This window comes from Oncorhynchus masou, chromosome 5 (assembly GCF_036934945.1).
Source record: "Oncorhynchus masou masou isolate Uvic2021 chromosome 5, UVic_Omas_1.1, whole genome shotgun sequence".
NCBI lineage: Eukaryota > Metazoa > Chordata > Actinopteri > Salmoniformes > Salmonidae > Oncorhynchus > Oncorhynchus masou.
The window spans coordinates 80009264-80024872 of NC_088216.1; the positions used below are offsets into that span (position 1 = coordinate 80009264).

The window sequence follows — 15609 nt, forward strand, 5'->3', positions numbered from 1 at the left end:
AATTTCCACGTGGGCGAGGATATTGGAAATGTTATCAAATCCAATTTGATGACAACTTGTTTTTAACCAGGACTGAATCATTTTTAACTGACTTTTTCCATCACAAGTACAGCAGATCACCTTATTGTATTGGACGCTTACAAATGTGCCTTTAGAGGCCTTGCAATGCAATACTCATATTTAAAACAAAAAACATGTTGGTTAAAACGTGTTAAGGATAGGGGGCGGTATTTCCCCTTTGGATGAATTGCGTGCCCATAGTGAACTGCATAAAAATCTGTCCTAAATTGCAAATATATGCATATTATTATTATTATTGGATAGAAAACACTCTGAAGCTTCTAAAACCGTTTGAATTATGTCTGTGAGTATAACAGAACTCACAGGGCAGGCAATCTTCCAAACTAGTTTTGGGATCCTGAAAGTTGGGGCAACTTTGACGTCAGCGCCCCCTCCCTTCCCAACAAGTTATGGATCTGGAAACACTTCCTATGTCTTCCACTAGATGTCCTCATTCAGTAGAACGTGGAATGGAGCATATGCTGTGAACTTTGACCTAATGGGGTGAGAATTAATAAGTGCCGCAAAGATTATCATGTGCGTGAAAGGCGCGCTTGGGAAAGAGTGCTTCCTTTGTGCCAATCAGCCTCAGACGAACATGGATGTCCCGGTTGGAATGCCATTCGTTTGGTACGTTTATAACATCCTGAAGATTGATTCTGCACTTAGTTTGACCAGTTTCGTCAACCTGTAATATGTAATTTGGAAGTTTTGATGCGCAATTATTCTGGACCAGAAGTCATTTTTTGGGCATTTGAGCTGAAAGTGTTAGCAGATGCTACTACATGGACACTAGAATTGAACATTATGAAACAAAACAATGTATTGTTGAAGTAGGACTCCTTCCACTACATTCTGATCGAAGACCATCAAAGGTAAGGGAATATTTATGTTGTCATTTTGTATTTCTGTTGACTCCAACATAGAGGAGAAATATTGTTACATCTGAGCTCCGTCTCAGATTATTGCATGGTAAACTAATTCCGTAACGTAAAAAAAATGTTGATGAAGATTTTCAAAAGGTTAGTGAATGATTTTTCTTTTAATCCTGCGTTTGTGATTGTATCTTTTGTTCGACTGGCTGCATATTGTCTGTGTTTTTGTGGTGGTTTAACATAAATATGTGCTATGTTTTCGCCATAAAACATTTTAAAAATCTGACACGCTAGGTAGATGAACAAGGTGTTTATCTTTCATTTGAGGTATTGGAGGTTAAATGTTTCAAAGAATATATTTTTGCATTCCCTGCGCCACCGTTTGAGCTGAACGGAGGGGGGGTGTAGTTCCCGCATGGGAACCTATAGACACAACAGGAATAGTTCATATTAACAAAGGAAATAGAGGAACTAACAGTACAGGTAGATATCAAGAAAATGGACAGACCATGGACAGACGCCCACCCGGACCCTCCCTATTGTTTTGATGTGCGTCCGGGAGTCCGCACCTTAGGGGGGGGGGGGTTCTGTTACGCCCTGGTCGATATATATTGTGTTTGTCTTTAGTTCGTTTTTTTATTCATCATTAAACATGTCTCAAAGATACCACGCTGCATTTTGGTCCGCTTCTCTTCCACCAGACGAAAGCCGTTACAGAAAAACTGTACCACAGATGAACAGAGTAAGTTAGAGGAAAAACAAAAAATAACTTATTCAAGAAATATCAAGTGGAATATATTATTTAAAAAATAAAAGAACTGGATGAAATATGGGGAAAAATTCAAAAAAATATTTTTTCATCTTCAACATAGAAATGCTACCAAAAATGATTTACAAAACATGTTATAAGTATCCCGTGATTCATCAAACAATTTTTTGAAAGAGGAAGTATTTTAAGCATATGTTTTCATTACAGTTGTCTCCATCTCCACTAACCAAAGTTAATTGTAAGGATTGTTTTTCTATCAGTAATGTAAAATTAACATCTGTATAGAAATACTCATGTGAAGGCCAATTGCAGAGGACAAACTTCTTGATGCAATTAAAGCCTTAGCAGTTGAGATAAATCAAAACTGTTTTGATGTACTCAGAGGACTGCTTTCAGCATGTTTTAACCACTCCTATAAAAATAGTAGATTACTCAACAAGGTCTGAATTCACAATTACTGAAACAGAACCCAGGTGGTAAATTTAAAGATCAAGTCCATATAAAAATGGGGGGCCCCATAGAGTTCAGTCTTGTGAGGCAAAAATTCCAGCAAAATGTATAGCACACAGAATTAAAAAGCTCTTGTCAGATATATTCATCCTAATCAGACATTTTTTTTACATGGATGATACATTGGAGATAATATAAGAAACAATATAACAATATGAAGCATCAGGGAAACCAGGCCTGGTATTCATAGCTCATTTTGAAAATACTTTTGATAAGGTACGACTGGAATTTATATATAAATGTCTCAAATATTTCAATTATGGAGAATCATTTATACAATTGGTGTCACGCCTTGGTCTTAGTATTTTGTGTTTTAGTTAATTAGTTGGTCAGGCCAGGGTGTGACATGGGTTTATGTTATTGTGTTGTCGTATTGGGGTTTTTGTAGGCATTGAGATTGTGGTTGATTAGGGGTGTGTTTAGTTTAGGTTTGGCTGCCTGAGGCGGTTCTCAATCATAGTCAGGTGATTCTTGTTGTCTCTGATGGGGAACCGTATTTAGGTAGCCTGGGTTTCACTGTGTATTTCGTGGGTGATTGTTCCTGTCTCTGTGTAGTTTCACCAGATAGGCTGTAATTAGGTTTCACGTTCCGTTTTGTTGTTTTTGTATTTGTATCAGTTATTTCATGTACCGCGATTCATTTCATTAAAGACATGAGTAACCACCACGCTGCATTTCGGTCCGACTTTCTTTCGACAAACAAAGAACGCCGTTACAATTGGTTAAGTTATGAAAAGTAGCCCTAAGTGTAAAATAGTAAATAATAATACTTCTCAGAAATTATTAAACTGTCAAGCGGAGTAAAAGAAGGTTGGCACTGTTGACATATCTATTTATTATGGAAATCAAAATGGTTAGCTATTAAAATCAGACCCAACAATACTATTAAGGGACTAGAAATCCAGTGCTTAAAAATGAAGGTGTTACTTTACGCTGATGGTTCATGTTCCTTTAAATCCACAATTTGGATCCCTCCATAGCCTCAGAGGATATAGATCATTTTTCTAACATCTCTGGATTACAAACAATTTATGATAAGTATACTATATTATTTATTGGAGCACAAAAAATGCCAATTGTAAGTTACTGTGTAGTTTATCAATAAAATAGTCTGACGGTGATGTGAACATACTCGGTATCCACTAAGTGCAAACCAGATGGGATGGTGTATCGCTGCAGAATACTGTGGTGGCCATGCTGGTTAAGTGTGCCTTGAAATCTAAACAAATCACCAACTGTGTCACCAGCAAAGCACCCTCACACTATCACACCTCCTCCTCCATGCTTCATGTAGGGACCACAGAATCAGACATCTTCTGCTCACCTACCCCTGTGTCTCACAAAGACACCATGGTTGGAACCAAAAATCTCAAATTTGGACTCAAATTTAGACTCAAAGGACAGATGTCCACCAGTCTAATGTCCATTGCTCGTGTTTCTTGGCCCAAGCAACTTTCTTCTTATTGGTGTCCTGCAGTAGTGGTTTCTTTGCAGAAATTCGACCATGAAGGCCTGATACTTGTAGTCTCCTTTGTACAGTTGATGTTGAGATGTGTCTCTTACTTGAACTCTGTGAAGCATTTATTTAGGCTGCAATTTCTGAGGCTGGGAAGTCTAATGAACTTATCCTCTGCAGCAGAGGTACCGCTGGGTCTTCCTTTCCTGTGGCGGTCCTCATGAGAGCCAGTTTCATCATAGTGCTTGATGGTATTTGCGACTGCACTTGAAGAAACTTTAAAAATTATTGAAATTTTCCGCATTGACTGACCTTCATGTCTTAATGTAATGATGGACTGTCATTTCACTTTGCTTATTTGAGCTGTTCTTGTCATAATATGGTCTTTTACCAAACAGGGCTATCTTCGTTATACTACCCCTACCTTGGCTCAAATGCATGACGAAGGAAAGAAATTCCACAAAGTCACACCTGTTAATTGAAATGCATTCCAGGTGACTAACTCATGAAGCTGGCTGAGAGAATGCCAAGAGTGTGCAAAGCTCTCATCCAGGCAAATGGTTGCTACTTTGAAGAATCTCAAATTTAACATATGTTTTGATTTGTTTAACACTCTTTTTGGTTACTACATGATTCCATATGTGTTATTTCAAAATGTTGATGTCTTCTTTTGGTGCTCTCCATGTGTAGCTTGTTTTTGGTTACAGTTTCAAGAATAGCTGAAGAATTGCAACATTTACAGTACCTGGAGTTTACTATTTAAATATCACTGCTGGGTGATCTGAAAAGTCATACATTAATTTATGATCGGAACTCTTGTGAAACATCACTGCCCATTTAAAAGATATATATACAATATCTGGATGATGTTCAGAGATACATGGGAGGGGTTGAGGGTTGCTGAAGGAAGGGACTAAAAACAAACAAAATATAAATCATGTGAAGTATACTGTGTCCGTAAAAAAATATATATGTATATAAAAAAAATATATATATATATATATATATATGTGTGTCCAGTAGTTTACTCCAATTAGGTTGGAAATGTGCATCCTTTGTCCTGATCTTGTCCACATGCTATTAAAATGTGTTTTTTATCCGTGTCCGCATTGTCGCTAGATTCTCTGGTACCTCCATGTATGCACATTATTTGACATATATTCTTTAAAAATAATCTTTAATTATCTATTTTAAGAAACATATTGCTGCCATAAGTCAATTGTGCCACTGTCATTGATTTTAGAGGGCGATATAATGATGACTTAAATGGTATTATTGTCCAGATCAGTCTACACTTGTAAGATATCCAGACACAAATCGTGCCTGACTGTATCTGGAAGTGGTCAGGCAGATCTACAATGCCTACAGACATTATTAACACCCCTTGACCTTTTACTCATTTTGTTTTGTTACAGCCTGAAATTAAATGTGATTAAATTTAGATTTTGTGTCACTGGCCTATACACAATATCCCATAATGTTAAAGTGGAATTATGTTTTCAGAAGTCTTAACAAATTAATAAAAAATGTAAAGGTGAAATATCTTGAGTCATAAGTATTCAACCCCTTTCTTATGGCATGCCTAAATAACTTCAGGAGTAAACATTTGCTTAACAAGTCAGATAATAAGCATGCAATCTCATCTCTGTACCCCACACATGCAATTATCTGTAAGGTCCCTCAGTAAAGCATGTGAATTTCAAATAAAGATTCAACTTCAAAGACCAGGGAGATTTGCCAATGCCTCACAAAGAAGGGCATCTTTCGGTAGATGGGTGACAAAAAGCAGAAATTGAATATCCCTTGGTAAATTGAATATCCCATGGTAAATGTATTAAATACCCCTTGGATGGTATATCAATACACCCAGTCCCCACAAAGTTATAAGTTTCCTCCCTAACTGAATTGCAAGAGAATAAGGAAACAGCTCAGGGATTTCACCATGAGACCAACGGTGACTTTAATTAGAGTCTATTAAAACTAGTTAGGGAGAGGCGGGAAGCAAATGTCTCAACTGGCTAATTGCCAGGGAAAATGCAGAGCGCCAGATTCAAATAAAATACTCTAAAATTCAAACTTTCATTAAATCACACATGTAAGATACTCAATTAAAGCTACACTCATTGTGAATCCAGCAAACATGTCAGCTTTTAAAAATGGTTTTCGGCGAAAGCATAAGAAGTTATTATCTGATAGCCTGCACCATCTGCACCAGTGGAAAACAAAGGAGTTAGCATATTTCAACCCACAAAACGCTGAAATAAAATATAAAACATGCATTACCTTTGACAAGCTTCTTTTGTTGGCACTCCGATATGTCCCATAAACATCAAAATTGGTCCTTTTGTTCGATTAATTCCATCCATATATATCCAAAATGTCCATTTATAAAGCGCGTTTGATTCAGAAAAAAGCAGCTTACAAAAAACGCAACGTCACTACAAAATATTTCAAAAGTTGCCTATAAATTTTGCCAAAATATTTCAAACTATTTTTGGAATACGACTTCATGTATTTTTAAATGTTAATAATCGATCAAATTGTAGACGGGGAAATCTATGTTCAATACAGGAATGAAAAAAAAACAGCGCCACTTTTCACGTCTTGCGCAACTCACAAAAGTGTACCCAGTTCCTAGTTGGCCTACTTCTTCATTGCACAAAGGAATTACCTCAACCAAATTCCAAAGACTGGTGACATCCAGTGGAAGCGGTAGGAACTGAAAACAGGTTCCTAAGAAATATCCATAACAGAGAGAGGCAAAAAAATACAAATCTGAACAGTTAGTCCTCTGGGTTTTGCCTGCTACATAAGTTCTGTTATACTCACAGACATGATTCAAACCGTTTTAGAAACTTCAGAGTGTTTTCTATCCAAATCTATGAATAATATGCATATCTTATATTCTTGGCATGAGTAGCAGAAAGTTGAAATTGGGCACGCTATTTATACAAAAGTTAAAATTCTGACCCATAGCCCCATTAACACATCCCTGCGTCAATTTAAGTAATACAATTTTTAAAATCCCTATCGAAATCCATCAGTTTAAACTAGAGATATCAGTTTTTTGCATGGGTTGCGTCTCAATCCACCACATCCACCTGGCGTCCTTCCGCATCTGCGGTGGAAGGTGGTGGAGCGACAGCAGCGTTTGTCAGACCATGAGACATCCGACAATCGGTCTTCTCAGAGAAACGTCTGTGCGGTTTGGACTAGTCTGAATTTGTATTGCTGATGTGCCCATTTCTGTCTGTAGCTTCTGAACCGTTTGCGCTTCAAGCTAATATGACCCCACAATGGAAAGGGCAGACTCTCACGAACATGATGGTGTTTTGCTCTACGACCCCCACAAGTGTCACGAGACTCTTCAGAAGGTAACTGATACAAAATAATTGAAGTATAGACACAAATGTGACACAAATAAGTGATTCAATATGTGTCCAAAAAACTTAAATATTTCCTGAGCTTTCTTATACCTCCTTATACCTCGAGACTTCAAAACCTTATTCCTTATGATTATCTTTTTACCGGTTGTCAGAGGACGGCTGTTAGTACCAGGTATAAATGGGCTAGATAGTCAGGTTTATCAACTCTAAATGGCTAAATATTAGTACTACAATACTATTTGACACAAGGTATGAATCCCAGTGTTTCCAGTGGATTTGCAGTTCACCAGGCCAGGCTCATTAATTTGACATGATGACAAGTGGGAACGCTGTGGTTGTGAAAACAGCTCATAACGTCAGCTGTGGCACACATCCCTCACATACACATGTCACAGAATCACAAGTCCTTTAACAATCTACTGTAGGCAAAGGGCTTGCAGAGCTCAGGGGAATTCTCATCAAATCCTCTGCTTGTAGAATAGGCCTTTCTTACTTTTGTCTTCAGATGATAAGTTTTGATATTCCAACAATGAATGGCCTCCCCAATTGAATAGAATCTCAGATATAAATCATAGAATTCTACAATATTTTGCATGTAATTTTAGTCTTCATCAAACCAAGACTGCAGGGGTGATTAAATCTTTATGACTACAAAATGAAAATTGGTGTTCCGACACAAGAGTATAACAGCAAAAATTCACCACCCTTTAAGCTCTGCCAGAAAACACTCATGCATACCATAGCATAATGCTATTTTCATCCAGCCATGTCCATCTACAGGACACTGACTGACCAGCACAATCCTTCCATGATGAACAAAGGTACAATTGCCTCTCTATAAACAAAGCATTATAAAAAATAAATACATTTCAACTGAGAAAGAGAGAGAAAGAGAGAGACACGGTCTGTAGAATCATATTTCTGCTAATGCTGTCCTTTTGCATATCAACAACAACAGAAAACGAACAAAGAAAGAAGACAACTCTGAGCTTACCTTCTCTGTGGATTGGAAGGTGCCAAAGAAGATGGGGATGAAGGCCAGTCAGATCTTACCTTCTCTGTGGACTGGGAGGTGCCAAAGAAGATGAGGATGAAGGCCAGCCAGAACTTACCTTCTCTGTGGACTGGGAGGTGCCAAAGAAGATGGGAATGAAGGCCAGCCAGACTATGCAGGTGGTGTACATGGTGAAGCCGATGGGCTTGGCCTCGTTGAAGGTCTCCGGCACCCCCCGGGTCTTGATGGCGTACACCGTGCAGGTGACCATCAGCAGCATGCTGTAACCCAGCAGGCAGATCAGTGAAAGGTCAGAGATGTCACATTTGAGCACACCACGGGCCATGTCCGGATTGGCCGTGCGCTGGTCCTCGTAGTCGATGATGGCCTGAGACGGGTCTACCCCAAACCAGATACACACCCCCAGTAGCTGCACCAACGTCAGGCTGAAGGTGATGACCAGCTGGGAGGCTGGGGAGATGAACCTGGGGGCGCTCACCGACATGGATCCCTGCTCGAAGATGCGGTAGATGCGGTTAGTCTTGGTGAGCAGGGCTGCATAGCTGATACTCATCCCCAGACCCAGGAAGATCCGTCTGAGGGAGCAGATGCCAACGTCAGGGGCAGAAATCATGAGGAAGGTGGTGGCATAGCACATGAAGATACCAGTCAGCAGAACGTAGCTGAGCTCGCGGCCTGACGCCTTGACAATGGGTGTGTCGTTGTAGCGGATGAAGGTGACCACCACGAACAGAGTGGCCATGATGCCCGCTACGGAGATGAGGACAGGGATGATGGCCCATGGGGAGCTCCACTCCAACTTGACAATGGGGATGGGACGGCAGGCAGTGTGGTTCTCGTTGGGACGCAGGTCAAAGCGACACATCTTGCAGCTGTAGGTGTCTGACTGGTACTGGTAGCCGTTGCAGCGCTCGCAGTGCCAGCAGCAAGGGATGCCCTTCACTATCTTCTTGCGCTCTCCGGCCTGGCAAGGGTGGCTGCAGATGGAGTAAGGGATCTGACGACCTCCACCTGGCCAGTGCATTGCTCGGATCTGAGGGGGGGTGGAGAGGAGATGAGGGGTACAGTCAAACACTTCACAAATAACTAACACTGTAACCCATAAACAGTCTCTTCTTGCTTAATAGCAATTACCACTGGCATACAGTTAGTTTTCGGGCTTCTTTCTCCTCTCCATTAAAAAGTCTATTACACATAATCACTATTTGTCTTATTGAAAGGATATATTTAGTGTTATGTTATTAACTTTTTTTTGCCATCAATGGTGGTTGTTAAATTCATAGGCGGAAAACGCATCCCCAAATGTGTATTTAATTAACAGCTATAAGAATCCTATTAAACTAAAAGCTCCTTTGGAAAGAGAATTGGCGCACACCACAGGACTAGCATTTACACCACATTTACAACAACATTCACTGTCTCCCACCATTCACACAGCGTTGAGGTACAGACCCAGGTCGAATCCATGGAAACAAATTTATTTTTTCTTTCAGTCTTTCTTTGCCCAAGGCCATCTCTTCATATTCCATTCAAACATCATTTGCAGGGCCGGCTTCATGTAATTCATTGTTATAGATTTGTAAGCTCCTGTGTCCACAACTCCACCATATTGTTTCACCAAGACAGTGGATGGTATCTGTTTTTAAGCTCTTATTGTTTTCTTTTCATCCCAGTCACTTGTTGTTAATCATTAATGCACCCTCTGGATGTTTGCACCATTGAAGACATGTGCACAAAGCCGTAGCTAATGGTTAAGGAGGAATTACTGAGCAAAGGAAGCACTAAAGTAGAACCAACAGACAACAACATTCCATCAAAGTTTCTTTGGGAGCAGAACCACTGACACCAAATGGTGAAACAGGTAAAGGTCATTTGGAGGGCATAAGTCTGATAATATAACTAAAGTACTGTATCTGCATATTAAATGTATAAAAAATAAATGCTTACGTTCAAATAGAGCTGATCGGTCCAGTGGCCGATGATTTTGTACTCAGCTGTTCTGTTTCTGATCTGGTACTGATAAATCTCATAGCGACCAGGGGCGTCTCCATTCTCATTGAAGAGCACTGGGTTGCCAGCTATTCCTGAAGGACAGAGGAGAGAGAGAGAGTGAAAGCATTAGTTGGAATTGTAATATATATATATATATATATTACAATATATATATATATATATATACACTGCTCAAAAAAATAAAGGGAACACTTCAACAACACAATATAACTCCAAGTCAATCACACTTCTGTGAAATCAAACTGTCCACTTAGGAAACAACACTGATTGACAATAAATTTCACATGCTGTTGTGCAAATGGCATAGACAACAGGTGGAAATGATAGGCAATTAGCAAGACACCCCCAATAAAGAATAAAGGAGTGGTTCTGCAAGTGGTGACCACAGACCACTTCTCAGTTCCTATGCTTCCTGGCTGATGTTTTGGTCACTTTTGAATGCTGGCGGTGCTTTCATTCTAGTGGTAGCATGAGACGGAGTCTACAACCCACACAAGTGGCTCAGGTAGTGCAGCTCATCCAGGATGGCGTAGTGTTCAGAGCATGGAGGTGCTACCAGGAGACAGGCCAGTGCATCATGAGACGTGGAGGAGGCCGTAGGAGGGCAACAACCCATCAGCAGGACAGCTACTTCTGCTTTTGTGCAAGGAGGAGAATGAGGAGCACTGCCAGAGCCCTGCAAAATGACCTACAGCAGGCCACAAATGTGCATGTGTCTGCTCAAACTGTCAGAAACAGACTCCATGAGGGTGGTATGAGGGCCCGACGTCCACAGGTGGGGGTTGTGCTTACAGCCCAACACCGTGCAGGACGTTTGGCATTTGCCAGAGAACACCAAGATTGGCAAATTCGCCACTGGCGCCCTGTGCTCTTCACAAATGAAAGCAGGTTCACACTGAGCACATATGACAGACGTGACAGGGTCTGGAGACGCCGTGGAGAAAGTTCTGCTGCCTGCAACATTCTCCAGCATGACCGGTTTGGGCCGCACAGCCCTCCATGTGCTTGCCAGAGGTAGTCTGACTGCCATTAGGTACGGAGATGAGATCCTCAGACCCCTTGTGAGACCATATGCTGGTGCGGTTGGCCCTAGGTTCCTCCTAATGCAAGACAATGCTAGACCTCATGTGGCTGGAGTGTGTCAGCAGTTCCTGCAAGAGGAAGGCATTGATGCTATGGACTGGCCTGCCCATTCCCCAGACCTGAATCCAATTGAGCACATCTGGGACATCATGTCTCGCTCCATCCACCAACGCCACGTTGCACCACAGACTGTCCAGGGGTTGGCGGATGCTTTAGTCCAGGTCTGGGAGGAGATCCCTCAGGAGACCATCCGCCACCTCATCGGGAGCATGCCCAGGCATTGTAGGCAGGTCATACAGGCACGTGGAGGTCACAGACACTACTGAGCCTCATTTTGACTTGTTTTAAGGACATTACATCAAAGTTGGATCAGCCTGTAGTGTGGTTTTCCACTTTAATTTTGAGTGTGACTCCAAAATCCAGACCTCCATGGGTTGATAAATTTGATTTCCATTGATAATTTTAGTGTGATTTTGTTGTCAGCACATTCAACTATGTAAAGAAAAAAATATTTAATAAGAATATTTCATTCATTCAGATCTAGGATGTGTTATTTTAGTGTTCCCTTTATTTTTTTGAGCAGTGTATATATATGCATACACACACAAGTACCAGTCAAAAGTTTGGACACACTCATTCAAGGGTTTTTCTTTATTTTTACTATTTTCTACATTGTAGAATAATATTGAAGACATCACAACTATGAAATAACAAATATGGAATCATATAGTAAACGAAAAACTGTTAAACAAATAAAAAAATATATATATATTTGAGATTCTTCAAAGTAGCCACACTTTGTCTTGATGACAGCTTTGCACACTCATGGTATTCTATCAACCAGCTTCACCTGGAATGCTTTTCCAACTGTCTTGAAGGAGTTCCCACATATGCTGGGCACTTGTTGGCTCCTTTTCCTTCACTCTGTGGTTCAACTCATCCCAAACCCTCTCAACTGATTATGGATACCAAGTTGTCTGATGCAGCACACCATCAATATCCTTCTTGGTTAAATAGCCCTTAATAAGCCTGGTGGTGGGTCATTGTCCTGTTGGAAAACAAATGATTGTCCCACTAAGTGCAAACCAGATTTGATGGTGTATCACTACAGAATACTGTGGTAGCCATGCTGATTAAGTGTGCTTTGAATTCTAAACAAATCACAGACAGTGTCACCAGCAAAGCACCCCACACCAACACACCTCCTCCTCCATGCTTCACGGTGGGAACCACACATGCAGAGATCATCCGTTCACCTAGTTTGTGTCTCACAAAGACACGGCGGTTGGAACCAAAATGCACAAATTTGGATACATGAGACCAAAGGACAGATTCCCACTGGTCTAATGCCCATTGCTTGTGTTTCTTGGCACAAGCAAGTCTCTTCTTATTATTGGTGTCCTGTAGTAGTGGTTTCTTTGCAGAAATTCAACCATCAAGGCCTGATTCACGCAGTCTCCTCTGAACAGTTGACTTTGAGATGTGTCTCTTACTTGAACTCTATGAAGCATTTATTTGGGATGCAATTTCTGAGGCTGGTAACTCTAATGAACTTGTCCTCTGCAGCAAAGGTAACTCTGGGTCTTCCTTTCCTGTTACGGTCCTCATGAGAGCCAAATTCATCATAGTGCTTGATGGTTTTTGCAACTGCACTTGAAGAAACTTTCATAATTTTTTTAATTTTCTGGAATGACTGACCTTCATGTTTTAAAGCAATGATGGACTGTCATTTATCTTTGCCTTTTTGAGCTGCTCTTACCATAATATGGACTTCTACCTTCTCACAACACAACCTTCTCACAACACATCCTTCTCACAACACAACCCTTTTGCTCAGCCTCATTAAGAAGGAAAGACATTCCACAATTTAACTTTTAACAAGGCACACCTATTAGTTGAAATGGATTCCATGTGACTACCTCATGAAGCTGGTTGAGAGAATGCCAAGAGTGTGCAAAGCTGTCATCACAGCAAAGGGTGGTTACTTTGAAGAATCTCAAATATATTTTGATTTGTTTAACACTTTTTTTAAACACCCCTACTGTATGCATATATATATATATATATAAATATATACAAAAAAGTCAAAGCAGAATATGCAAATGTCGGCAGGTAACCAAAATAAATATGAAAATTCAACTTCTCTATTCAAGAAAGTTTGAAATGTAACTTGTGGGGTGAGGAGAGAATAAGTGGCATACGCTGATTGTATATTCTCTCTCTGGTCTGTTCTGTCTAGGGGTTTCTGCCTAGTCAAATCCTATCTTCAGTCATCTATTAAAATATTTTCTTCCATTCTCTAAGTGAGAACTGTGGGTGGGGGGATTTTGGGAAACAGCTTTTGTGATAATAATGTCAAACTACAATGTGTTACTGTGTAGTGTTATCACACACTGAAATTCTTTGTTAATGTTTTTCCCCAATATGTTTTGCCATTCGAGCTATAGTAATGGTATGTCACATGACTTAGAAGCCAAATGTCTGCAGATTCTCACCATCAACAAGACAGTCCCCACTACCCAACAAACAATACACAACAACATATTTTCCTGAGATTCTCCTTTGTGATATTATAAATTATTTAAACTACACAACAACATTTACTTCCCAAAGAAGCCCCTTTGAATATATTAAGTATAGCATCACTGCTCTCTGCTGAGGATGCAAAGAGTACGTCCCTATCGACTTCCACTTCAAAACTCAAGTTTGAACATGCAGCAGTACACCGCCATCCACTGATGGAAGGCGTAAGGCGCTGACATTTCTATTTTCATGCCTGGTTTATCAACAAGTCTCCCCAAGCACAATGGGTGTCCCATTTTACAAACAAGGGGGAAAGCGTGGATGATCTCGGCGGTTCGGATTTCTGCTGAAGAGTATGCTTTTTCCTTGTCTTTGTTTAGCGTCAGGCGGAAGACGTACGCAGCAGCCTAATCCACATCTCGATGAGCCAGCCCCTCTGGATTAAGGATTTACTGTGTCCACATCTCGATGAGCCAGCCCCTCTGGATTAAGGACTTACTGGGTCCACATCTCGATGAGCCAGCCCCTCTGGATTAAGGATTTACTGTGTCCACATCTCGATGAGCCAGCCCCTCTGGATTAAGGATTTACTGTGTCCACATCTCGATGAGCCAGCCCCTCTGGATTAAGGATTTACTGTGTCCACATCTCGATGAGCCAGCCCCTCTGGATTAAGGATTTACTGTGTCCACATCTCGATGAGCCAGCCCCTCTGGATTAAGGATTTACTGTGTCCACATCTCGATGAGCCAGCCCCTCTGGAGTAAGGACTTACTGTGTCCACATCTCGATGAGCCAGCCCCTCTGGATTAAGGATTTACTGTGTCCACATCTCGATGAGCCAGCCCCTCTGGATTAAGGACTTACTGTGTCCACATCTTGATGAGCCAGCCCCTCTGGATTAAGGATTTACTGTGTCCACATCTCGATGAGCCAGCCCCTCTGGATTAAGGATTTACTGTGTCCACATCTCGATGAGCCAGCCCCTCTGGATTAAGGACTTACTGTGTCCACATCTTGATGAGCCAGCCCCTCTGGATTAAGGATTTACTGTGTCCACATCTCGATGAGCCAGCCCCTCTGGATTAAGGATTTACTGTGTCCACATCTCGATGAGCCAGCCCCTCTGGATTAAGGATTTACTGTGTCCACATCTCGATGAGCCAGCCCCTCTGGATTAAGGATTTACTGTGTCCACATCTCGATGAGCCAGCCCCTCTGGATTAAGGACTTACTGTGTCCACATCTCGATGAGCCAGCCCCTCTGGATTAAGGACTTACTGTGTCCACATCTCGATGAGCCAGCCCCTCTGGATTAAGGACTTACTGTGTCCACATCTCGATGAGCCAGCCCCTCTGGATTAAGGATTTACTGTGTCCACATCTCGATGAGCCAGCCCCTCTGGATTAAGGACTTACTGTGTCCACATCTCGATGAGCCAGCCCCTCTGGATTAAGGACTTACTGTGTCCACATCTCAATGAGCCAGCCCCTCTGGATTAAGGATTTACTGTGTCCACATCTCGATGAGCCAGCCCCTCTGGATTAAGGATTTACTGTGTCCACATCTCGATGAGCCAGCCCCTCTGGATTAAGGATTTACTGTGTCCACATCTCGATGAGCCAGCCCCTCTGGATTAAGGATTTACTGTGTCCACATCTCGATGAGCCAGCCCCTCTGGATTAAGGATTTACTGTGTCCACATCTCGATGAGCCAGCCCCTCTGGATTAAGGACTTACTGTGTCCACATCTCGATGAGCCAGCCCCTCTGGATTAAGGACTTACTGTGTCCACATCTCGATGAGCCAGCCCCTCTGGATTAAGGATTTACTGTGTCCACATCTCGATGAGCCAGCCCCTCTGGATTAAGGACTTACTGTGTCCACATCTCGATGAGCCAGCCCCTCTGGATTAAGG

General features: G+C 41.4%; 1 protein-coding gene across 1 annotated transcript in view; it reads right to left on the reverse strand.

Moving 5' to 3' along the window:
- Window positions 1-15609, reverse strand: part of LOC135540338 (metabotropic glutamate receptor 4-like) — a 124177-nt gene that overhangs the window by 35655 nt on the left and 72913 nt on the right. The window contains exons 6-7 of the mRNA XM_064966928.1: window positions 10019-10155; window positions 8169-9104 (exon numbers count right to left, since the gene is read on the reverse strand). Of these exons, the coding sequence (XP_064823000.1) occupies window positions 8169-9104; window positions 10019-10155 (1073 nt within the window). The remainder of the gene's footprint in view (window positions 1-8168; window positions 9105-10018; window positions 10156-15609) is intronic.